Source organism: Emydura macquarii, unplaced genomic scaffold, assembly GCF_026122565.2.
Source record: "Emydura macquarii macquarii isolate MOO-44397 ecotype Brisbane River unplaced genomic scaffold, CSIRO-AGI_Emac_v2 contig_3128, whole genome shotgun sequence".
Taxonomy (NCBI): domain Eukaryota; kingdom Metazoa; phylum Chordata; order Testudines; family Chelidae; genus Emydura; species Emydura macquarii.
The window spans coordinates 2,628,094-2,654,728 of NW_027133265.1; the positions used below are offsets into that span (position 1 = coordinate 2,628,094).

General features: G+C 41.3%; 1 protein-coding gene across 1 annotated transcript in view; it reads right to left on the reverse strand.

Moving 5' to 3' along the window:
* The window catches only part of ATP10D (ATPase phospholipid transporting 10D (putative)), a 72,857-nt gene that overhangs the window by 32,412 nt on the left and 13,810 nt on the right, over positions 1–26,635 (reverse strand). The window contains exons 2-5 of the mRNA XM_067531283.1: positions 11,931–12,239; positions 8,846–9,040; positions 5,241–5,445; positions 1,099–1,184 (exon numbers count right to left, since the gene is read on the reverse strand). Of these exons, the coding sequence (XP_067387384.1) occupies positions 1,099–1,184; positions 5,241–5,445; positions 8,846–9,040; positions 11,931–12,199 (755 nt within the window). The 5' untranslated portion in view covers positions 12,200–12,239. The remainder of the gene's footprint in view (positions 1–1,098; positions 1,185–5,240; positions 5,446–8,845; positions 9,041–11,930; positions 12,240–26,635) is intronic.

A 26,635-nucleotide genomic window follows, 5' to 3' on the forward strand; every position in this document is an offset into this window, starting at 1 on the left:
ATCCCTCACTCACTCAAGCCGTGGGAGGCAGACCTACCCTTGCTTACAGACAGCCCCCCAAATACTGAAGCAAATACTCACCAGCAAGCGTACACCATACAACAAGAACACTAACCCAGGAACCTATCCCTGCAACAAACCCCATTGACAACTCTGCCCACACATTGACTCTCGTGACACCATCACAGGTCCTAACCACAGCAGCCACACCATCAGGAGCTCATTCACCTGCACATCTACTAATGTAATATATGCCATCATGTGCCAGCAATGTCCCTCTACCGTGTACATTGGCCAGACCGGACTGTCACTACGCAAAAGAATAAATGGACACAAATCAGAACATAAAAAATGTTAACATCCATAAACCAGTAGGAGAGCACTTCAATCTCCCAGGACATTCTGTAGCTGCTTTGAAAGTTGCCATATTTCAACAAAAAACCTTCAAAAACAGACTTCAGCGAGAAACTGCAGAGCTGGAACTCATATGTTAACTTGATACAATCAGACAGGGTCTGAATAGGGACTTGGAATGGTTATCTCATTACAAGAAGTAATTGTCACTGTTCACACATTCTCACCTTCTAATCAATGGTTGTGAATAGGTCTCATCTACTCTAACTGAATGGACTTTGCTAACACCTACCCTCCCCATTGTTGTTTCTTACCCTTGGATGTATATATATGTACCTCCTATCTGATTTCTATTTCATGCATCTGAGGAAGTGGGCTGCAGTCCATGAAAGCTTATGCTTGCAGAAATTTGTCAGTCTTTAAAGTGCTACAGGACTCTCGTTGTTTTTGCTATATACAGACTAACACGGCTACCCCTCTGGAACTTATCAGTATAGCCTAAGCGCTTGAAAATTTCATTAGAACAAAAACTAATCAGGACGTTTCTGCCATTCACAGAAATTACATTACAGAAAGCATTTTGGGGGCTTCATGTCTTCTCAGCCACACACAGAAATTTAATGATGCAATTATAATTAGACAGTGTGGTTTAAATATAAGGTGTTTTAAAAAGCAAACATTACAAGACAACAGCAAATTAGCAAAATTACCATAACAAATGGCAAAGCCCCCAAGCCTACTTACATAAAGCCGCGGAATCGACTGAGGTCATTGTTAGGACTTTCACATTCTATTCTACTTGAAAATTTCTCTGGATCAATTTCAGAAACCTATATTCACAGAGGAGAACATAAAATTCAGACCAGGAGTGACGTAGCTCACAAAAATTACGAATTCACAGACTTTGAAGTTGTTCAGAGTAGCAAACATTGCAGTGTGGAACAAAAAGGAGGTATTTTGCCAAATCAGAATACAAGATGAGTGGAGAGACTTCCTAGCTCTGGGTTGTATCAGATGAGCCACTGATGCTTCATGGACACAACCAAGCTGAAGACTAGGCTGACAGAAGGGAAATTTTGCTAGCAAAACTTTCTAGTGTAGATGACGCCTAACTAGTGCTGGAGAAATTATCATCACAAAGAACTAGAACCACAAAGCGATGAATAAGCGGGAGTAAAACAGAATGAAAAACAGTTACCTGTCATGAGCAAATTCCCTTCTTAAGAAAGACTGAAAGTTGACTAGTAGTACGGAAAAGTGCATAGGGCCTGATTTGCAGAAGTACTTTGTTAAAACCCCAATTCCAATTGAAATTAATGAGCTACATGAAGAATCAGCACTTTTGCAAATCTGGCCCATGATATTGAAATAGAATGATTTCTCAGTAGAATGCTTTAAAACAACAGGAGAGTTCCTTGACATGTCAGCTGCTCTTTAAGAAAGGAGTATTAGATTCAGGTTCTCAAAGTCCAAGTCTATAACTCATAGGTTTCATTGGAAATGTCTTCTTCATAATTAAGGGTTTCAAAGAACCCTGAATTCTCACCATTAGACTTCCCTTTCCATTTCTGGAGGACATCAGTCCTGAGGTTAAGATATAAATCCATAGATAGAGTTTGAAATTTAGAAATTTTAGTTTGGCACTTTCTTATTTGCACATACCTTGGGGGCCTGCTGTTAATATCATATACTGATTTACTGTCAGAGTTGCCAAGAGCCTCTGAGAGGTGCCTCTTGTCATTTTATAAACATAAATACTTAAATATATGGGACCTCTTTCTCCACTGTCATGCTCCTTATTTATTTAGGCTACATAAGGAGATACTAAAAAGATTAGTGCTATTAAGGCTAGAAAAGAGACAACTAAGGGGGGACCTGGTAGAGGTCTATAACATCATGAATGGTATGGAGAAAGTGAACAGAGAAGCGTTGCTCTTTACTCTTTCACACAATACAAAAAAACAGGGTCACCCATGAAATTAAGAGGCAGCAGGTTTAATACAAATATGAGGAAGTACTTCTTCACACGGTGCACAACTAACCTGAGGAACTTGTTGCCAGGGGATGTTATCATAGCCAAAAGTATAACTGGGTTCGAAAAAAAAAAAGCTAGGTAAGTTCCTGGAGGACAGGTCTACCAATGGCTATTTGGGGTGACCCTAAACCTTTGACTGCCAGAATCTGGGAGTGGAAGACTGAGGTGTATCACTCCAAAACCTGCCTTGTTCTGTACATTGAAGTTCTGGCACTGACCAGTATCAGAGACAGGATACCAAGTCAGAAGGACGACAATTGATCTGACCCAGTATGGCAGTTCTTCTGTTCTGATGAGTGCACCCCATTTGTAAAATGCTACTATTCTGATCTAGTAATAATTTATACCCACTTTGCACAGCGGTAAATTATTCAACAAGATACAAGGCAGTGGAAAACCAGGGCTTGTCTACTCACAAACTGGAACCAAATTAATTAAATCTGCTTTAATTCACTTCTTTAGTTATTTTGGTGTGAGTCTGTGTATAGACAGTGCAGATCAAGCATGTCCTATTTCCAGTTCATTTAAATGGAATTGTTATTCACCCTACAGTAACTGTGGTTCTTTAGTCATTGCAGTCTGTGTGAATCCCACTCCAGGTATGTATGTGCTCATGCACCTAAGTTCAGATACTTTTGAATAGCAGCATGAGCTGGAGCCATGCATGTGCCCGGTACCTCCTTATGCTCCAGTACAAGAGTGTAAAGGGTGGCGTGGCCACAATTCCCACTCAGTTTCCTTGCAAGTCAAAGCCGGTGTTGCTGAGGTCTCTGAGATGTGGGGATGGATCTTGGGTCCTGAGTCCCACGCTGACTGCAACATCTCAAAGAATCAGAGTAAGCATAGTGTTAGCAACCATTCCTTCTTCATTGAATATGTGTGTCAGTGTGAATCCCACAGTAGGTGACTGGCAAGCAGGGTGGTGGGAATGAGCAACACATGCCACATTTGTCAAATAGAGATTGAAGTAGCAGAAGAGATGCTCTCCCAAACTTGGCATCAAACCTAGCAGACATGTCAAGAGTGTAATATTTTAACCAGGATGCAATATTTTGTAAAAGTTAGCAGCTTTGCTCCTTGTTGCTGCTTTGCAAATCAAGGATATAAACATGTTTCTGAAGCCGACCAAAGCCAATGCAGGCAGTTAATTGTCAGAATTGAGGAGGGGACAGAATGGCACCCCTTTCATATGTTCTCCGAGTCCAGTCACCAAGTGAGTTCTGTAAGATCTTGGGCAGGACGGTGACTCTTGATCACATGATGCTTGGATGAGGATCACACCAGCCACAGCCATAATTGTAAGAGCCGCAGGTGAAGCTTGGCTAACAGTGTCACATATGTATACACTGTTCCATAGCCTAGTTGTCCCAGACACATATGCACCATTGTTCTTGGGTTTGATCTTAAGTCCCTTGTCAACAACTGAAGGGACTGAAACCTGTCCTCTGACAGGTAACATCTCACTGATCAAGAATCAATCATAGCTCCTTTGAACTCTATTGTCTGCAATGGAATCCATGACAAATTCACAAGGAGTCCTAGTTAGGAGAACAGTCGTCCAGTGAGGACATGTGAATTCCCTTTCTCCATAAGTGCACTGCCACTACTGCCCGGCTTTTTTTGAATACTCTTGGTGCTATGGAGAGTCTGAAGAGCAGAACCCTGTATTGAGAATAGCTGAGTCCCACTGTGAATCTTAGGTATTTCCTGTGGGCCAGACGGGGAGATACATAGAAGTACCTAACCATGAACTAGTCCTGAGCTTGGCGAGAGGGAGTAAAGGAGACAAGCTGAACCTGAGACCGAATATTCATTTGTTGAGACTCCCCAGGTCTAGGATAGGACAAACTTCCCACTCACCCCCCCAAGTTCTTCGGGATGAAGAAATACTGGGAGTAGAAGCCTCCTCCCCGGAATTTCAGTGGTATCTCCACTATGGATTTTAGATGCAACAATAAGTCCTTGAAGAGGGACATGGAAAGTTAGTGTGTAGCAGATAAAGAACAGAACTGGATAGGGTAGTAACCATCTGTCCAATGTCATGGCAGACCACGGCTGGTGGAATGAGACGAGGCAGCTTCCAAAGGTCATGCTGTCTGGACTGGATCTGATATGACTCCTGACAGTCTCATCAAGTCTTTCAATGGAATTAGCCCAGCACAGAATATGCAGGGATTGTAGCCTGCAGGTTTTGAATCCACCATGTTGAGAAGCCCTATAAAGGGATTTGTATGTAGAAGAGTGTACGAGGAGATCTCTGCAAGGATGTTCTGACCATCAATATTCAGTCCAGATGGGCTGATATTGTTCCTGGCTGTCGTAGGTCAGAAAAATCAGAAGGGTTCTGAAAGTTTTATGAAGTGTTTGAAGGAATTTAGCCAAATCTGAGAACTAGCAGGTTGGACATACATATCTTGCTGCCAGAGGTGGTAACAGGGAACTAAAGGGAGGGTTGGGACCGCCCCACCCTTTATGCCCAAGCACAAGAAACATGTGCAGTCCCGACGGACACTGCTATTCAAAGAAGACTCCAGTTTCACATGCCTGAGGTGCATAGGTGAGAATCCACATAGCAAAATCCACACTGACATGTACCTGAAGAAGTATTTTTTATTGACCTAAACTGATTTGAAACAGGGCACTCAATCTGAAATCAGTGTCCACACAGAGATTCACAGTGAATTAATAAAGGGTCTGAATTATAACAATTAATTATTTGGGTCCAATGCAGGTGTAGACATGCCCCATCTCAACAACCAGTTAGAAAGAGATTTTTTAAAAATAATGTTTTTAAATAAAATTCTTGAAACATCAATTTTCTTAAAAATGATTAGAAATGCACAATTGTCACCTGCTCTGCATATCCTCTCACCACCTGCCTCTGCTTCAGATTGGTCTCTCCATCAAGGCTGGCTGTTTCAATGTGACAGATCCCATCTGGATCAGTAGAGTATAACACCACCATATCAGCAGGAATGATCTCATTACATGAAAGCCGAATGAAGTCTCCAACATTAACATCTTTCCAGCACTGATCTATGTATTTCTTCTGTTGCCTGAAAGATATATAAGTCAAAATGAAAAATTCCACAAGCTGCAAGTTCAGAGGAACAAACTAATTATAAAAGATGATTGTTTTGACTGTAATTTAGTTAGTCTAAATCAGTACACACCGAAGTGAGATAGTTTACCAATTTAAGGTCAGTGTATCCACACACACAATCAATTGCTGGATTGGGGTCATACCTTGTTCATGGGAATAAAAAACAAACATTCTGTGCAGTTGACCGGCGCATAACTGCAGAATTTGGTCGTATGATTTCTATTTCCAAGAAGGAAGTAGTGTTTTAAAATTCCCTCATTATGTGAATACACTTCCAAACTATGTAAACAAAGTGTTAAATCTTCATCTCTCTCCCTCCCCCACCTGTACTCCTGATGGTGACTCTAGAACCCAAAATTTTTGTCTCTTAATTGGATAGGCAAGTACAGAAAATCTAAAACTGTCAGCTGCCACATCACTGAATATTTAGAACATAATTCTACTTAAACCATTTCTATTTATGTATTTTTAATAGCTGATTCCTCTCCCTCAGCTCAACATTATAAAGTGCAAAGATCTTGCAACTCCAAATAAAGCGAATAAAAGTTTACAGCTCTCAGCACCTTACAGGATTGGACTCTATTATGAAAGCCCTTTAGCATGAAAAACAATATTTTTATTTCTTAAACTTTCCGTCTATTCCTGCTGTTTAGTGCTTATCTAAGGCCATACTACTCCCTTTATGTGATCACAGCTGGTTCATGTGAACATTATTCTGATACAACAGGATTTGGATTTCAGGTGAGGCGTAAGCAAGAGCATCTGATGAACTGTGGGCACCAGTGTACAGTGCACAAGTGCAAGCAGAAGGAATGGAAGGATTGCTCCAAGTGCTCAAACCTTCTTGGTGGGAAGGGACACTTCTGTTTCTTATTGCGCATGGACAAAAGGCATTTCTGGTGCCAGGTATTCTAACCATTTAACATGGAGCCTAGGAGACCAACCAGTGCACATACAGACTGGCAGATCAAAATTACAGGCAAATTTAAAAAAAAAAAAAAAAGCAAAAAACCCACCTACTTTTGATTTAAAAGAAAATATCACAAAGAGAATTTAGAAACGTGAATATTGGATGCTCCAGCCTACTGAGACTGAATAGCATGCAGGCGGACATGCAGTTTTATCAGCTGAAGTACAAGAGACCATAAAAACAGACTTTGCCCTCAAGCCTTCTGCCATTGACACATGCAGGAGTGGAACGAAGAGAAATTACTTCAGCTCTCTAAAAGTTTAATTTATATTCCTGTTTCAGGCTCCAGTTACAATTGGCTGAATAATTTAACTCCCAGAAAGTTGCTATACCTAGGACATATTTGTATTTACAGAACAGGATGCAATTTTGTGTCTTTGCAATTACTTTAAGAAAGCACTCTCCAGGTTATTCATATTGTTATGGAACTAGCTCTTAAAAAAATAATCGATGAGGCATGCTAAATGTCAGAGAACTAAAATTTTTCACCCTGAGAGTTAATCACAAAATAATACTCCACATTTACACAAGACTAGATTGTAATTTTGCAAATCTGCCTTTAGGAGGCTACATCTACGCTAGAGGAAGCCGTGGGTTCACCACAACCAGCTAACACACGTTGAAACAATAACTTGCCTTACACTTGTTAGCCAACACATGGGGGGATTTTTTTTTTTATTTTTATTTTTTAATAAAGACAAGGCCTGAGCACCAGTATGTGGCTGCACAGAACCAGTCCCTCCATGGGAGAAGTAAAACATGCCACCCCATTTCCTGGTGCCACTTACACCCGCTCTGCAATGCTTCAGTTGCCCACTTGCTCTTTCCCCATGCTACCACCAGCCACAGCTATCACAGCAAATGAATAATGGGGCTCCTTATATCACTGAATGATCACACAGAAAGAGTAATCTGGTCCATCGTACTTTCCATTTCCATTTTATAATTATTAATTAATTTAGCCCCACAACACCCTTCCAAAGTGTGCATGTCTGAACTATTGTCCTTGTTTTACAGATGAGGAAACTTAGGTGCATAGATATTAAGTGACTTGCCCAAGGTCACCTAGGAAATTTGTGGTAGAGTCAGGAAAAGAATCAAGGACTTCTCCCTATCTTCCCAGCCAATATCCACATGAAGAAAGGAAAAAGTCCTATTATTAATGTTTATTTGGAAACTCTTTACTAGTTGATTTAAAACATAATGGCATTCATTTAAGGAAAGCATGGTTCACAAAACTGTTATGCCAACTTTTACCCGCTGCCAATGTATTCCAATCCTGGCCCAAAGCTTCCCTGATATTCTGTTCCTGCGACTGTTTTAACAGACACAAACAACTGTTCCAAATTGTGCAGTTTTCAAATAAACCAATTTAAACACAGTGGTCTGTCATCTGCCCTAAGAAAATCCCAAATAAAACTGAAATAAGAGCAAAGATTAATTTACTGACATCCATAATAATTTATGCATAAAAGGCGAATACAGCAACATTAAAAGGGTATGACTTAGGATAACGAGGCTTTTCAAAAGACGGCCTGAAGCTCTGGAATAAGCATAAATCTAATCTATGCAAGAGACAGAAATCACGCTGGGGATGGTCTGAGGGTGTGGAATGAACTCCCCCAAGAACTAGAGACCATCATGTACCTCACCATCTTATGCTCCAAGTGCAAGACACATTTCTGTGACCTGCCTTATCTAATATAAACACACAGCCAACAGGCATATTAAAAACACCCTAAAATGCTACCAAAACAAGACACTCCATTGCACATGCTTCTCCTCTCAGAGGAGAAGATGAGAGAACAGACAATATGGGACAGATATTAGTCACATTTCTTAATGCACTACTGGAAGGCATTTAGATACTACAGTGATGAGCATAATGTAAGAACAGAATAGAATTATATGCAGTATGGACAACCCTTAACGAAGGACTATAAGCTTCCCACCACTGCTGGGATAAGATAGCAACCCTTAGATTTCTGTCAGACTTACAATGGTCTCTTACAATAATCAGTAACTTTTTGACATTAGTCAAGAAACATAAATAGCGCATCCTGGACCAACTTATCCAGCTTAACTAAGGAAGTGATTTTAAGTTAATATACTTGAATAAAGGTCTTCACACAGGAGTTTTCACCCATTCATGTGTGACTTATTTCAGTTTATTTTAAGATGATTGGGAATTGGCTTAAACATGACTTGAAATATGTCACTTTTAAACCAAAAGAAGAATGTGGCCACATGGTCAATCCAGAAAGCAATTCTGAAGATTCTTCAAACTTACTGTTTTGGTCTTTTTTATATATACACTAATAATATATATTGTACCTTACTCATCAATAACAAATTAAAAAAAACACACATTCTTGTTTCTTACCTGCTATATACTTTAGTTAATAAGTTGTTTATCTGCTTATCTAGTTTGTATTTTGAGTAATCCTCAAGGCCATCTTTCACTGCAATAATTATCAGAACAACTACTAGAGGTAGCATTGTAATTTCTTTCTGGAAGGCTTCCACCAGTGGGACCCAGTTCAGGACAACTAAAAATAGGAAATATAAATTGGCGGCTCTGAAACAAACAAACAAAAAAAAAAAATGCAAGAGTTAGGAACGGAATGAAGTTTAGGAGGTGAGTAAAAGGCAGGTATGACACACAGGTAATGATATGCAGTTCACTAGCAAACTGCTTTAAGCAGAAGTTTCTGTGTGTTATGTTTCCTAAGAGGCTGCATGCTTGGAAGGAGACATGGCATCCATGTCCAGGCTTAAATACAAAGAAACAAAAAACTGAGCTCTTACCATACAACCAGAGATTAAAAACGATAACTCCTTTTCACGGGCAACATAATTCCAAAACATTCCTAGAGCTCTCAGCTTGATTTTTGTACAAAATTAGCATGTCATCAGCAAAGATCATATTAGAAGACATTACGCTTTTTTATATCCAAAATTATTAAAAAGTTAGCTAAAGTTTTAAGTTCACACATCTCAGCATCACTCAGATAATCTAGTCAGTGATGAGGTCACACCAACTAAATTTAATTACATTTCCTGAAAAAGAGCTATTACCCTATACAGAAACACAAGCACATTGCTTTAATTGTCATCTCCATGCAAACCTCAAACATCTCAATTTCAGCCTTAACGCCTTCAGCCATGCCCGCTATCAGTTAGAACAGCGGTTCCCAAACTGTACCACGTTGCGAGTCCCCGACATAAAACGTCACCACCTGTAGTACCACTACCAATTTTTTATAAACAGACTATGCATGAAAACTGCCTTAAAACCTAAGTGTTGTGAAAACACATTGAATCAATAGTATAGCCATGTATATAAAAAGCTGCAAAATATTAAATGCACTATGAACTTCCCCATCTGAGATGGTGGAATTAAATGATTTTTTAAAAGAATTCTGCAGTCTTAGGATAGGTCTTCACTGACGGAGGCAAATTTGCCACCATCAGATTGATTCTTCAGGATCAACTGAGCAGAAGTGGAGACTCGCTCAATTGATCTGGAAATCGACTTAATAAATCCACCCCTGGAAAAAGAGTAACGTTGTGTCAAGGGGAGGGCATTTCCCATCGGTGCAACATAGTGGGGACGCCGCGCTCATTAGAATTTAGGAAGTTGATGGGAGATACATAGCTTGCATATCTTCCGTTGACTGTCGCCAAATTTCGTGGTAAGTGTAGACCAGCCCTTAATTAGTCGGTTGACGCGAACCATTGGGAGGTGGCCTGCGTACCACTGGTGGTACACATATTAGTTTGGGAACCGCTGAGTTAGAAATTTTAGACATCCAATGTTGAGGCAAAAAGCAGAAAGACTAAGCATCATGAATCTCGCCTCCTGCCCATGCAATCAGAATTTAACTTAAAGGAAATATGAAACACTTCTGCATCAGTTGAAGAATTATAGAGTTACAGCTTCAACTTCCAACTTTTCAACACATCTTTCATTTGCAGCCTTCCTTGGTAGTGGTTATTACAGTACCATATTATAAATGATAAAATCAAGTGGGAAAACAAATACAGATAACCAGCAATTTCCGGACTGAGATAAGAGGAAAGGTGTAAACAAATAACTACTAAAACAAAGGATGTAGAAAGAGTTGGAGCACTTTCAGCATTTAATTGTTTAGTTATCAAATTGTGCATATTTTAACCATTATAGCAATAACCTTCTTCTAAAGTGATAGAGGGAGTTCTATAAAGAAAATTCAAGATGCTTACACATATTTTCATGGAGTAAAACATCCTGAAGTAACAGGCCAACAGTGCATATTGTACACATCAACAGATTAGTCACCAGATTTGTATTTTTGATACCCCAAACAATCAAGAATGTTTGGTATAGCTTTCCACATGAACCACATATCAGATCTTCTCAGGAATTCTTACATGGTAAAGCTGGCTTCCTACATTTTCAGCTCATGCATTTGTATGCGAAGGGTGTTTCCTCCTCCCTCAGATGTTTTTGCCACTTTTTCTTGTTCTCTCTCCCTTTTTTGTGTTGAGACAGCTTCTCTTCCATGTCTTCCATTGCATGCTACCCAGAGACTGAAGCTACCAATAACTCATCCACTCCCCACAAAATTAAGAATAAAAGATCCACAAACCGTTTCCATGCTCCAACCAATAAAATGACTGGGATGATTATTTCAAACAGATGATCAGACAACAGAGAAAACAAACTTAACAGGTAAAATATTCCTGTGTCTGCACCCTCCATTTAAATAAATTTGCCACTGATAGAACTCCCAATCTAGAAAGAAGAGCAGGTCAAGAAACTTTGACTCAACTACAGCTCTCACAGCTTTGTGATCAAAGACTATCCACGGAGGGAAAAATTAGCGTATCAGCCCTTTGATGACTTAAGGAGGCTGGTGTGAGGACTTGACAGATGTTCTACATATCTCTTCCACCAAGGCTAGGGTGGAACAAGAATCTCACCAATTGCAAGGCTAGTGACAGTGTCCTTATTGGTTTTACAAAATCCATTTTTGGAACCCCCCCCTCTAGTCCACCGTGTTGTTTCCCCAGTAAGCCCTCCCACCAACTCCTTAACATGACTCTTCAAGCCAGCCACCAGTCAAATTCACAGAGTGGCTGAAAAGAAGAAGGGGAAAACATCATTCTCCTACACCTCTACACCTGCAAAACAAGATGGAGGAAAAAAATCCTATCACCTGCTGCTCCATGTCAGTCATCCAAGAGGAGGGAACATCTAACTCATCCGAAATGGTGAACTGAAAGATATGCCACCAAATGAGGAGAAATGCACTATCCCAAAACTGATACTCAAAGATGCATCATGTTACAAAGCTGTTATCAGAACTGATAGCTAAATTCAAGAGAGAAGAGTAATTTATAAAACATATTTGTACGTTAGCATGTGAATGTCAAACAAACTAAAAAAAACACTCTTAAATCAGAATAATTTCCAATACCTTTACCTGTGAAACTGTTCAAATAAGTTCCGTGGTATAAAGTTGAATAAAGTGTACTTAGTAGTCCGTATTCTGTTGTTCATATATAATTTTGATACCTTTTCATACTCTTCTTTAAAGTGTCCCAGACATGGTATAACTATTCTATGTCTGCTAGACATTTTGGATGATTGATAACACTTGTCACATGAAGAGCTGCTGCTGCTTCCATCCCTGCCTTCTGCGGACACCAGACGCTGCCAGCGATATCTGGCCCACCGGATGGGGTCTGCCATATTGTCTGAAATGATTTGTGAGCCAGGCCGAGTCTTCTATCTAGCAAAATTTTAAAATCAAGAAAATTACACAGTAAGGCTGGAGAAGCTTTAGTTCAAAAGTACAAACAAAAAATTCTAAGGGAAAAACAAACAAACAAAAACAGCTGTTCACAATGGTTAGCTTTGAAAAGGCCTCTAAGTGACCTTAACTTGGTTTGTTAACCTCACAATGAGAACTGAGTTACTACCCAATTTTGATTTCAAAATGAAAGGAACTATTAATAGTTTATGTGGGGTTAGGGACCTCTGATTCAATGGTGCATTAATCTATACTGAAGGGCTATTTATTTAGATTTAGTTCTACCTCTCAGGAACTGGGAAGAGATATAATCAGACCAATTTCAGTTTCTTTTAATTTAAGGTTTGTTTAAAAATAATTATGCCATAAAAACAAATCACAATCCCCACCCCGATATCCATCATCTACTATTGTCAAAACTGGTTAAAAATTTGCCCACAGAGTACTTATGTTTCCCAGTGTGATGCTGTCTAGCCGGTTGCCTGTGTTAGGTTAGTTCAAAGGGAATGTTAATGGCATTGTCTTCACATATCTATAAACCTGTTGATTGCTATTGCATTACATTATGTATGTCCCTGTAATTAAATAACCCTAGATCAAAGTGAGTGTATATTCATGCACTTCATGAATACTAATGAATGATACTTGTATTATTTCACTTCTCTATCCCTATTATAATGCAATGGCAGGCAATTGCATTTTGTATATCACTGTAGCTAAATTACTATGCCAGGAAATGGAATGCTAACTTCAAAACACGGGTCATCGTGTTCAACAATGGAAATCCAGAGACTCAATCTGCAATTGCTATTCATCAAACCCACATGGGTGAAGACACTGTCTGGCTTGTCTACTGTAAGCAGGATCTATAAATACTTGTTTAAGGGAACGATCCTTCATCTCTGGACTGATGGATTCTGACAGGAAGGAATACTGATCGATTAGACTGAGGTCCCCAAAGTTATGATGGGTAACCCTGAGAGACTTATAGAAAACTAGCAGATCATTATATCTCTACTATCATATTGGACTTACAAACTTGGACTCACCTGTTAATGTATTTTACATGCTTTAACCTCTCACTCACTCTCATTTCTTTTTCTAAGTGTAATAAGGCACTGTGGCCTTCCTCGGAGCCTGGGTCCAAAGAAGGGTCGCTCTACCCCCGTTGGACAGAACCAGGCCCAGCCGGCCCAGCCACCCAGAAGCAGAGCGGTGGAGCCAGGGCCCGGGCAGGAAGTATAGAAGACAGGCCCAGCAGCTCAGTTGGGAGAAAGCTGCCACTGGAGGTAGATGCGTCTTTCCGGAGGCTGCGGCCTAGGCCTAGGCCTAGGCCTGACCCAGGCCCTGTGGCTGTTTGGCGTAGCCACCCCGCTGACCGGAGCCTCCAAAACTTGCCTGACCTGCCAGGCCTGAGTGACTGGAGGGAGCTGCCCGACCCTGGTGACTGGGTAGGACCACCGGGCCCGAATGACTGGTAGGGCTGCCGGACCCTAGTGACTGGGAGAAAGTACCCAAGCCCACTGGACAGGAGAAACTCCCAGAGGCCGGCCCTGACCTGGAGGAGCTGCCCGGTGTGGAGGACCCACTGGCGTGGACTAATCCTGGTGAACCGGAGGAACCCCTGGGTCCCTGTGACCTGGAGGAGCTACCTTCCATAGATGGCCCTCAGGAGTTTCCGGACCTGCTGCTGGTTGATGGTGAGGGACTTGCCGGACACCTGCTCACTACTTCCCCCAGCGACCCGGAGGGAGCTACATGGCTGCTGGTACCTGGGGATTGGGTAGGAGGAGGTGGCCCAGGGATAGCCAACTAGCAGGTGGCTGAGTCAGGGATGAAACCCCATCAGCGTGTTGCGGCTGGAGCCCCGCTGACTCAGTGGCAAATGCGTTTGCCACTGGTAGGGCCCTGGGCTGGGACGTAGTGGAGTCGGGTGGGCCTGCGTCCCCCTCCCCCCTTCCCTAACCACCCCGGGAGTGCTTGCTGTCCTTTAGACTGCTGGCCCGAGGACCCCAAGCTCCGTGTGCCTGCCTGAGGGCCGGGGGCCACAGACCGCTCCGCGTGCCTGCCTGAGGGCCGGGGGCCACAGACCCCTTACCAGCCCTGCCCTACGTGCTGGCCAGGGGGCTGTAGACTGCCGGGGAAACCTGCCCTGCCTAGGGGCCGGGGCTGCAGACTCATAACCATGGAGCTTATTCCCCTCAAAAGAGGCGCTGTGGCCTTCCTCAGAACCTGGGCCTGAGGAAGGGTCGCGACGCCACCGGCTGGACCGTGCCACCAGCCTACATAAGCTAATAAACCTTTAGTTAATTTATAAGCATTGTCTTTGGGGTGAAGTCCAGACTATCCATTGACCTGGGGTAAGTGACTGAACACTTTGGGATTGGAAGTAACATAATGAGAGGTGATTTTTGGTTTTAATAACCTCTCATCACAAAGTCCAGTTTGTCTGGGTGATAAAGAGGGGTTGGAAAGCCTAAAGGGACTATCTGTAGCTCCATGTAATCCATAGTAATCGAGGAGCATATTTGTTATTGACTTGGTGGAATCTAATTATAGAATATACCACCAGTTTGGGGCGTCTTCCCAGTTTTCTGATAGTCTGACCTGAGAGTGGTATGGCTTACAATTGAGAGTGCCAAACTGCGTGAAACCTGCTAGACAACACTGCTGGTACTCAGAGATACAGTTTAAAATGATTAATCACATACATCTCTAGATACAGTACCCAAACGTGTGCATGCAATAAACTGGTACTTTGTCTGATAAATCCAAATGAAAAAGATGTTCAGGATTATGTATTGACCAATACAAGACAGTATTGCAAGCTCTTCACTCAGAAAATTAGGCCAACACAGGATGTCTAATCCACCGCAACACCTTTACAGTAACATAATCGAAGGCATTCTTCAACCTCTCTAAGCAAAAAGAAATCCTTGCTTTAAGCAGTAACCCCCAACCAGTTATATTTACACCTCTCAGTATCCCATACAATAGATCCTCAGAGTTACAAACACCTCAGGAACAGAAGTTGTTCGTAACTGAAATGGTCATAACGCTGAACAAAAATTATGGTGGTTCTTTCAAAATTTACAGCTGAACGTTGACTTAATACAGCTTTTGAAACTTTACTGGGCAGAAGAAAAATGCTTTTAACCATCTTGATTTAATTGAAACAAGCGCACACAGTTCCCTTACCTTGTCAAATCTTTTTGTATTTTAAACTTTCCCTTTATTTTTTAAGTAGTTTTAATATGGTACTATACTGTATTTGTTGCTTCCTTCCCCCACCATCCCTTGTCTCTGCTGCTGTCTGATTGCGTACTTCCGGTTCCAAATGAGGTTGACCGATCAGCTTGTAGCTCTGGTGTTTGTAACTCAGGTTCTACTTTACAAACACTGTTACACTAATTCTTTTGCAGATTTAAGGGGTCTGTAGGCCCTCTAGTGTTCACAGTAAGAGTAGTGGTCCAGTAGTTCAGAGCTGCTCCAGAATTCTCATGATTTATGTACACAGCCATAGTTTACATTCGGATTTGATAAAACAAAACAAATCCCCTACATTTAAAAACTACATAGCCATGACAATGATCTGTCTTATTTAACATTTTTGTTATGAGTTGGATCCCAACAGGCCTTTCCTTAAGAGAAGCATGGGAGAACAGTGGCATATGTAAGGAGCTCCTGTGCCTCACACAGAGGCCTCTCAGAATTGTGTCCCTGCACTCTGAGGAGTATACATGATGACCAGCTATCAGTCTCAACTCGCACTTGCGTTATTTCCCTGCAGCACAAGTGCCAACTTTCTTACCATGATCTTGCTTTTCCCATCCAGGAACAGAGGCCAAGGGGGTTATTTCTTCCTTGGCCACAGACACACATAGACTACCACCACTTGACATTTTTTATTCCTCCTCTAGTTGTCATGGAAAGACCAACAGCTCAATAAGACACCCACTCTTCCAGTTTCCTGGGCTGCATAACCAGCCAAACTGCTAGCTCATCTGGTAACAACATTGTAAAAGGAATTCATTCCTTTTAGGTCAGTCTTTACAATCACTGCTGACCATCACCAGCCTTATAAAAGCCATAAATCAGCAGCACTGCAAGAGTTATTGAGAGATGCCTGAAAATCTTGTTAAGGGTTATGCCCGTGAACAGCACACAAATAGTCTTCATTACCTAAAGAATTGTCCCCCACTGAATTTAAAAGGCCATAAGCATTCTTATGTCTGACACTTTCTTAGCCAGCTGAGAAAAGTTTCCTCTGCCCTAACAGATAAACCCAACACCAAAGTTTCTGCTCTACTCACCTCAAATTGATTCTAGTAACCGCCCATAATCAGAAAAGGTATTTAACACCCGCACCATACTTAGTGGTTCTCTTTCTTAGATTGTAGTTTCTACTTTCAAAAGACAGCCAGTATTATATTTTGTTTGGTGGTGGAGACCAGGGTGGCTGAACTAGAGGAGCTAAGGGAGACACAGAGGTACATAGATGAGACTTTCTGGGACACAGTAGAACAATCCCAACCCCGGTATAACAGCCTCTGTACTGTTGAGGAGGATGAAAGTCTCAGGGAAGGAGAACATCAAACAGGAGTGGAGGGAAACAATTCCATAGTTGGGAGCCTCCTTCCAGATGATGTCATGGTATCCCCTTGCACTGAGGTTACCTCTCTGGGGGAGGGAACTCCAGTAATTAGGAAAAGACAGGTAATAGTAATGGGGGACTCCATCATTAGAAACAGATAGCTGAGTTTGTGATGATTCTGAGAACCACATTGTGACTTGCCTGCCAGTTGTGGATCTCTCGAGACATCTAGACAGACTTACATGTAGTGCTGGGAAGGAGCTGGTGGTTATGGTACATGTAGGTACCAATGACATAGGGAAGGATAGGAGAGAGGTCCTGGAGGCCAAATTTAGGCTGCTAGGTAAGAGATTGAAGTTCAGGACCTCCATGATAGCATTTTCTGAAATAATTCGAGTTTCATGTGCAGGGTCAGTTAGACAAGCAGAACTGCAGGGTCTCAATGTGTGGATGAGATGATGGTGTAGGAGGGAGGGATTTAGGTTGATTAGGAACTGGGGAACCTTTTGGGAAAAGGGGGAGCCTATACAGGATGGATGGGCTCCACCTAAACCAAAATGGAACTGGATTGCTGGCACAAAATTAAAAATGTCGTAGAGCAATTTGTAAACTAAGGGCTGGGGGAAAGCTGATAGGTGCAGAGGGTCATGTGGTTCAGACAAAGACATCCCTTAGGAGAGGAACTATTAATGGAGATTCTCTATAGCTTTGTAAGGAAGAGAGAATGGAAGAGGATTAAATATGGGTATAATCTGATGAGAAACAAACAGTAAAATGAAAGAGTCCCATTCAATTACTTCACATAAATATCATTTTTTAGCTGTCTGCCATTAAGTGCTTATATACAAATGCTAGAAGCCTAAATACAAAGATGAATGAACTTGAATGCCTTGTATTAAATGAGGATATTGATATAATAGCCATCACAGAAACTTGGTGGAATGAGGATAATTAATGGGACACAGAAATACCAGGGTACAAAATATATCGGAAGGACAGAATAGGTCATACTGGTTGGGGAGTGGCACTATATGTGAAAAAGCATGGTCAAATGAAATAAAAATCTTAAATGAACCAAACTGTGCCAGAGAATCTCTATGGATAGTAATTCTATGTTTGAATAATAAGAATAGAGCAGTAGGGATATACTACTGACCACCTGACCAGGATGGTGATAGTGACTTCGAAATGTTCAGGGAGATTAGAGAGTCTATAACAATAAAAAAAAAACTTCAATAATAATGGGGGACTTCAACTATCATCACATTGACTGGGTACATATCACCTCAGGACAGGGTACAGAGATAAAATTTCTTGACACTTTAAATGACTGCTTCTTGTAGTAGCTAGTCCTGGAACCCACAGGAAGAGAGGTAATTCTTGATTTAGTCCAAAGCAGAACACAGAACCTGGTCCAAGATGTGACTATAGCTCAACCACTTAGTAATTGTGATAACATAGTAAAATTTAAAATCCCTATGGGGGTAGGGCGGGGAACACCAAAGCAGTCCACCATGGTAGCATTTAATTTCAGAAAGGGGAACTATACAAAAATGAGGAAGTTAGTTAAACAGAAAATAAAAAGTACAGTGCCAAAAGTGAAATCATTGTAAGCTTTTAAAAAGACACCATAAGAGGCTCAATTTAAATGTATACCCCAAATTAAAAAACATAGTAAAAAGTACCAAAAAAGTGGCTAAACAACAAAATAAAAAGTATTTAGAAGCAAAAAGGCATCCTTTAAAAAGTGAAAGTTAAATCCTATTGAAGAAAATAGAAAGGAGCATAAACTCTGGCAAATGAAGTATAAAAATATCATTAGGAAGACCAAAAAAAAAAACATTAAGAACAGCTAGCCAAAGACTCAAAAAGAAACAGCAAAAAAATTTTTAGAGTACATCAGAAGGAGAAAGCTGGTTAAACAACCAGTGGGGATACTAGATGACTGAGATACTAAAGAAGCATTCAAGGAAAATAAGGCTATTGCAGAGACACTAAATGAATTTGTTGCATCGGTCTTCAGAGCTGAGGGAGATTCCCAAACCTGAGTCACTCTTTTAGGTGACAAATGTGAGGAACTGTCCCAGACTAAGGTGTCATTAGAGGAGGTTTTGAAACAAACTGATAGATTAAACAGTAATAAGTCACCAGGACAAGATGGTATCTAGCTAAGAATTCTGAAAAAACATCTGAAATTGCAGAACTACTAACTGTGATATATAACCTATCATTTAAAATCAGCTTCTGTACCAGATGAGTGAAGAATAGCTAATGTAAGGCCAATTTTTATAAAAGGCTCTAGAGGTGATCCCAGCAATTACAGGCAGTAAGCCTAACTTCAGTACAAGCCAAATTGGTTGGAAATATAGTAAAGAATAGAATTATCAGGCAGGCAAGATGAAACCCTTTCTATACTGAAGTTAATGGGAATTTTGCCATTGACTTCAATGGGGTCAGAATTTCATCCTGCGTGATGTAGATGAAAGACATGGCAATGTGGATTGAAAAACAATGCTGCCTGTGGGAAGGGGGGCCAGCTGGAGGGGTGCAGGATCCGGGACAATGGAGCTCAGTTTCTCTGTTGGGTTTTCAGGCCATACACCCCATATCTATTCTGCAAGATCCAAACCCCTGGTTTCAGAGGACAATGAAGAGGATATACCACAGGAGAAAAGTGTAGTTTCCAGTGGACTTCGTTCCATCCTATGATTCCCCCCGCCACTCTGTTCACCCCAATCACTGGGATGAACTAGCCAATGGATAATTTTAACAAACTATGGATTTAGTGAACAAAAGAACAGGTGTTCCAGGGGGAGTGAGGGGAACAGTAGGAGCAGCAGCTAAAGAGAGTGAGAGACCAAAGGATTTTCACTTAGTCTCACAGCTGTGCCCAACTTGCCAGGAAATGTGACATGCATGTTGCAATGAGATTCCCACGCTAAGCTGACCTCTTCCACTTTGTGCCCAAGCTTTAAAATGGGCTCTTTCATTACAGGATCACACAGCGTAAATGCAGGAATAAAATAATACAGTATAAAATAATGCGCTTGAAGTTAGAGGGGGAAAAAAACTCTAGTTTTCATAAGATCGCACATTCAAAAATACAGTGTGTGCATCGGGACACTTTTTTGTTCGTGAGGAGACATCCTCCTTTCTATCTAGTTGTTCCAACCTCCCCTTCCTCCCCTTACCCTTTCACTTGCATGGTTTTCCTGGCCCTTAGATCAGAGCTGTCTGCCACCCTGTTCATCAAAGTGTTGCAAAGCCTCAGAATCCTTCTAACATAATCACTAGCCCTCGATGACTAGCCAGGGGTGGCCAACCCACGGCTGGCATGCCACTCTTTGCTCCTCTGAATGGGGCTCTTTGCTCTGAAATTGACAAGCAGCAGGGAGGGGAAAGTGAAATTGACAAACTGTGCCAAAATTGACCAATTGGTGCAATTTGTGGGAGGGTAAGAGAGGAGGGGAGCTTGTCAATTGAGAAGTGAAATTGACAAGCTGCCCCCGAAAATGAGGGATCAGCGCGAATTGTCCGCGGAGGGTAAGGAAAATGTGGCTCTTAGCATTATCAATAGCTATTTTTTGGCTCTTCCTCTCTTACTGGTTGGCCACCCCTGAGCTAGGCTCTTAAAACCTTTAAGTAAAAGCTTTATTGAATAGACACAGTACAAAATAATTCTGTTTATATTATCATCACACCTGCAGGAGCAGGGCCCCATTGTGCTATGTGCTGTACAAACACAGGAGGATGCAGAGAGCTTACGATCAAGGGAAAGGAAATGGTCAACAGATATGTATTTGGTTTATAAATAATCTCAAGCAAGTAGCTTTATTTTCATTCTGCAACAAGATTTTTCACCTGTTCCCACCCTCACTGCATCCATGTTGCTACTGCTCTAATTATTTGCCTAGTCCTCCTGTGCTTAGCCACACCTCTAGCTAACCACTACCCCATCCTCCTCAGCTAATCATCACTTGCTATAGATACATCTCAAACTCTCAGTCTGCTTCCATCTGTAACTTTACTTCTCTAGCTAGGACCCCACGCCTGCTCCTCCCCAGTGTGTCATAGGGTTCCTCCTTCCCCACAGGGCTGCATCTTTTCCGCCTCCTTCTCTAAAACCAGCTGGGATGCCACCGCTCCATTTCCTGACCTCCTCATCTCTGTTTTGGTTAGCTCTTCCTTCCCCTCACCACTGTTCAAAAATCCTCCAGTTGGGGCTCACCACCTACTTGATTTTTCTCCTGAACAAATAAAAAATGCTTGGGAATGCAGGGACTAATTGGGAATGTCCTGACTATTTTGTATGTAAATACTCATTCTTCATGGGCCCTGGAAATATCTTTGTGAAGGCAATTTCCCTAATCAAAAATAAATAGGTAAATAAGGCGGGATAGAGGGAAAGAAAAGGAAAAAAGTGACAAGTGTTTCCCCAGCCAACTCCTCCATTCCACCTGATGAGGAGCCTTGCTCTCCACAACATCCCAGGAAAAATGCCTGATCCAGCCCTCCCTCCAAGTTCTAGGCATTCCTGAATATGAAATAAGGCCAGGGCTGGAAGTATAACCAGAACTGCTAGAAGAGGTTCCATAAGAGAGAAATTGGCAACTGCACAAAATATACAAGTGCTCCCTGAATTGCTCTTCTCCAAGGGTGTGTCTACACTGCAATTAGACTCCCACAGCGTGCCAGGTGAAAGGCTTGTGCTATTCAGGCTAAGGGGCTGCTTGATCACAAGATCTTAGAGCCTGGGCTCCAGAAAAAGCCTGAACGTCTACACTGCAATTAAACAGCCCCTTAACCTGAGCCCGTTAGCGACACATACCAGCCGCGGGTGTCTAATTGCAGTGTAGACATACCCCAACTGTCTCATACAAGAGCCCACCATGCCAAATCTAGCTTTGCATATGAGAACATAGCAAGGGTGTGTGATGGTATCTGCTGTTATTACTACAAGGATGCAAGCAGTTAATACAGCTCAGTCTGTCATCTGTCCAAATATTAATCAGATACAAACCTGATTAGCTTTCAAAATTCAACAAGATCAAACCTAAACAGACAGCATATTATGAGAGACAAGGTGCGTGAGGCAGTGTCTCTTACTGGACCAACTTGTGTTAGTGACAGAGACAAGCTTTTGAGCTTACACAGAGCTCTTCTTCAGGTAAGCTTGAAAGCTTGTCTCTGTCACCAACACAAGTTGGTACAATAAAAGATATTACCTCACCCACCTTTCCTCTCTAATATGCTTGGACCAACACAGCTACACCACCACTGCAAACAATTTATTGTGAAGCATTCAGTAGCCAGCCCTTACACTGCAAACCTACACCTCCTATATAAATTAATTTGTCCTAGGCTACACCTGCACAAAACATTGTTTTATAGAGTTTACTTCTCTTTCCTTAGACAGTAAAAACAAAAGACCTTCTCCCTATCTCATGTAAAGTTAATAGTGGGTATATATGACAAATACTCCATGTTAAAATTAAAGCTGACAAACTTTTCAAATCCTCCCCCCCCCCCCCCCAAAAAAAAAAAAAAAAAGGACCATTTTCTAAACGGAAAGTCTGTGAAAAAATTTTTTTTTAAATTTTCTGTTATTTCAACTATAAAGGAAAAACAAACCATGTCATTTTTCAGTATGTTTTATTATTAATTATTATTATTATTATTCAGTGGAAAAACAGAGTGCGATAATGGGGTGTGTGCGCAAAAACTAAACACCGCAAAAATACATGATTTTCAAAAATAAATATTTTCAGGAAAAAATTCTGAACAAAAAATTGTTACTTTTCAGAGCTCGAAAAAATTATTTTTCCAAATTAAATTCCCCAATATTTTGAACAGTGCTAATTAAAATACTAAGCCTTGACAAACAACATTAGTAAGGCATTAATTAGTCTACCATTGCTTTGAAAGATTCACCATTTGCAATCTGACAAAATTTTAGCTAGGAAAAAAAAAAATCAATCATCCCTCATATAGGGTATTTATATCAGAATGACAACTTACTGATGTTTTTACAGTTCTAGAAGATACAAAACCTTCCTTATTATCCCAGGTGGACATGTAATAAAAATGTAGATTGTTTCTCTAATAATAGTAACATACCTTTACAAGGTTCTGCACTGACTCAGTCATTTCCTAAATCATAGCCTCACACAGGATCAAATATTATACTATTGCATTGGAGTTTTCCAAAACCTTGCTGTGCAAATAATTTTTTTTTTTTAATTCAACAGAAAAGTGATCTCAGTTCAATATTTTCTCTTAAATACTCAAAGAAATTATTAATCTCATCTCACAAATCTGCAGTTATCTAAACTGAGATAAAGACACTTTATAAATCACTTCCTAATTACTAATGATCAAGAGCAAAGTTAACAACTTCTCCCACATATGCACGGCAAGATTCTTAGGCCTCATTCTGGTCCCTTTGTGCCACTCCAATAACATAAATGGGACAGGAAGTAGGCCTAACAAAACAGATGGAGATTGTTCAGATATTAGAGAATCCTTAACTGACATAGGGTCAGGATAGCAGGCTCAGTGCTACCCCCTCTCAGCTCTCCTTGGTGTATGAGTTGTGCCAGAGGTAGTGAAAAGACCACTTTAGACCACCTTTTCCTCCTCCTCCCCAAGTGTAATTCAGTCGGACCTGAGAATCTGAACCATGTATTAAAAAACAGCAGTGGGAGTTAGAGATGTGAAGGAATCATATTATTCTCATGTGTATGTTTATGGAGGCAAATAACTGATATGGTGCCTGATCCAAAGCCCACTGAAGTCAATAGGCAGACTCTCCATGTTCACTTCAATAGACTTGGGAGGATCAGACACATTGCGAGCAATTTTGGGGATCTGTAGTTTCAAACACTGCAAAAGGTATTTAATTGCATGATTTTAGTGAAATACAGACCATGTCTAAGACTCTACAGAACTGGTTTGTTGTTGCCATAATGCGAACCAAGCACACTGTGTTTCTAAAATAAATTTTAATGCCAACTCTGCGGGATTCTTTTCCCCCCCAATGCATGAATCAAATTGATTTGGCTGATTAACTTACTCAAAGATTGGAATGATCCTCTTGCTAAATACAATTAGTAGGCAATAATAATAGCTGAATATATGCAACACATAAGTTAGTTTGAGCAATATTTTTGTTGGGTTTTCAGACCGGCATTATCTATTTATCTTTCTGTTTGTAGTCTTATGTCTCGTTTTACCTCTTCTATAAACATCTAGAACTCATTATCTAATGTACTACTTCTGAAAATGTGATTAATTCGGACACAGTTAGAATGTTATTGCAAAAGTTCAGCACTCCCGTTCTCTGCATCTTTCCATGGTACAGTTATGACACATGCAGATATGATGGAAATGTTGCTTAGGAGTGGTTGGGGTTTTTTGCGGGGGAAGGGCCTTAAAACACCAATACTATAAATTGTTGTTATTGAAGTTAGGTTCTCCTATCTTGCAGTTAGGAAAAAAGTTCCTTTTTAAATACTGTTTTCTGCAATCCTTGTAACCAAGTTACTGTCTCAGACACCAATCCTGCTAATACTTAGGAAGATGAGAAAACTTTACTTATGTTGATTAGTCTCACTCAAAAAGTGTGTGTTTGCAGGACTATAGTCTGTGAGTGTGTTTGCAAGAGCACACATTTTTCTCTGGGCTTTAATATATTCAGTATAGTTTTTTTGTTTTGTTTTTTAAGTGCACATTATACTATCTGCCAGCATAACCTAACTCAAATAAAACTGTTAGCAGATAATTTTGACTTCTAAACCAAGTCCTTACAAACATGCCTTATGCACTAACCCTTACTGAGGGCTAAACCTCCACTCCAACTATAAAATCCATGAGGGCAGACCAACCAGCACACTTCCATGTAGCCCTAATTGAAGTCAGTAGGGTTTCACAAGGGTACAGCTGTCCACTTAGAAGATGCTCATAAATAAAACAAAACAAAAGCAATCATCATTGGACCACCAGAAGGCCCACCTAGGCAACTTACATCCCTAACAAATTTCACCTGTCACCTCCAGCTGAGGCATGACAAGCCTGTTCAAAAAACAATACACATTTTTGTTAGCAGAAACACTGCATTCCTCCCCGACCTCCTCCATGCTTAAAAATGGCTCAACCATTTTTGGTGAAATTTTAAGAAAAAAAAAATTGCTACCTGACTTAGAGCAGGCCTACCAAATTTCAGTCAAAGGACTGAACTTTTAGAAGGAAAGAACTTGGGTGTAACCTTAATATACTTACTGCTATACTCTCCACCAATAGTATACAACTGTTTTAAAATACAGTTAGTTTTTTAGTTATAGTTATATTTAAAGAGACACTGACGGATAGTTTAAGGCCAACATTAGTGATGTTAAAAAAGTAGGTGGAAACTTACATGAATATAAATAAATGTTCTCATGAGGGGCAAGGTTTACCATGAGACAGAGCAGAGATGTGCGCCCCAGTCTCCTGGCTTAAATGTTTAAATATCAGCCTTTCGACTCATGGAAAAAATTAGTGGCAATAAAATTAAAAGTGGCAAATTAAAAGGGGCAAGCCACAGGTAGCTACTGCCCATCTTTAAGTGGGGGCGTGGGAGGCTGCTGCCTGGCTCCGAGCCAGGGTGCAGGAGGCTGTCTCCTGGCTCCCAGCTGTGAGCTGGGGCATAGGTGGCTGCCATCGAGCTGTGAGCCCAGCTTGCGGGGAGTGGGAGGCTGCTGCTGGGCTCCCAGCCAAGGTGCAGGAAGCTGCCGCCTGGCTTCCAGGAACTCTGCCGGTTGCCACCTGCCTCCCAGCTGGGACCAGGCAGGACGCGGGTGGCTACCTCCTGGAACCCGTGGGCTTGTGGACCGGAGGACCAGGGATTGGGGGGGGGGAGAGGGGAGCAGCCCACATTCGCCCTACACTAGGGACGGCTCTGGTAAAAGGTATGAAAAAGTATCTGATGTTTCTCAGCCAAGTTCCAAGTAGCACAAAAGAGGAAGCTTCCATTCGGTGGGACAGCGTGCCAACTAATTATGGGCCCAACAACGCAAGTATTGAGTGCCTCTTACAGAGCAGTCAGCACCAGTAATGCCTAGGGCCCTACCAAGTTCACTGTCCAGTCTACTCAATTTCACAGCCATAGGATGTGAAAATTGGTCAATTTCACAATTTCAGATGTTTTCATCTGAAATTTCAAGGTGTTGTGATCCTAGGAGTCCCGACCCAAAATGTGATTGGGAGGGTAGGGGGCGAAGGGTCACCAATCTGCTGTATGGGGGGTGGAAGGACTGCTACCCTCACTTCTGTGGTGCCTTCTGGGCTCTGAAAGCAGCAGGGAGGTGAATCTAATCTCCCCCGTGCTGCTGGGACAGCCCCAGCCAGGCTGGGACTAGCAGCTAGAGGTCCTCGGCTGGGGTGCTCCCAGCAGCACGGGGGATATCAGATTTCATGGGGAAGGGCCAATTTCGGTGACACATTTTTCATGGCTATGAAAATGATAGGGCCCTAGTAATGCCCAATGACGTCAACAGAAATTTAGGACATTCATCATCTTGCAGGAGCAGGTCCAAACTGGTAGAAAAAAGATAAAAGAAAAATCCTGACAAAAAACTTGAAAATGAAGAGGAGTACAGTGAATAACTAGCTAGAGGGCAAGCTACTTAATTTTTATGATGCATGAAACTATTTCCAAGTGTTCTGTTAAGACTTGTGAAAATATCACCTGAACCTTTGGTTTTCTTGCCTACTAACTTGAATGGTAAGATTAATTATACCAATA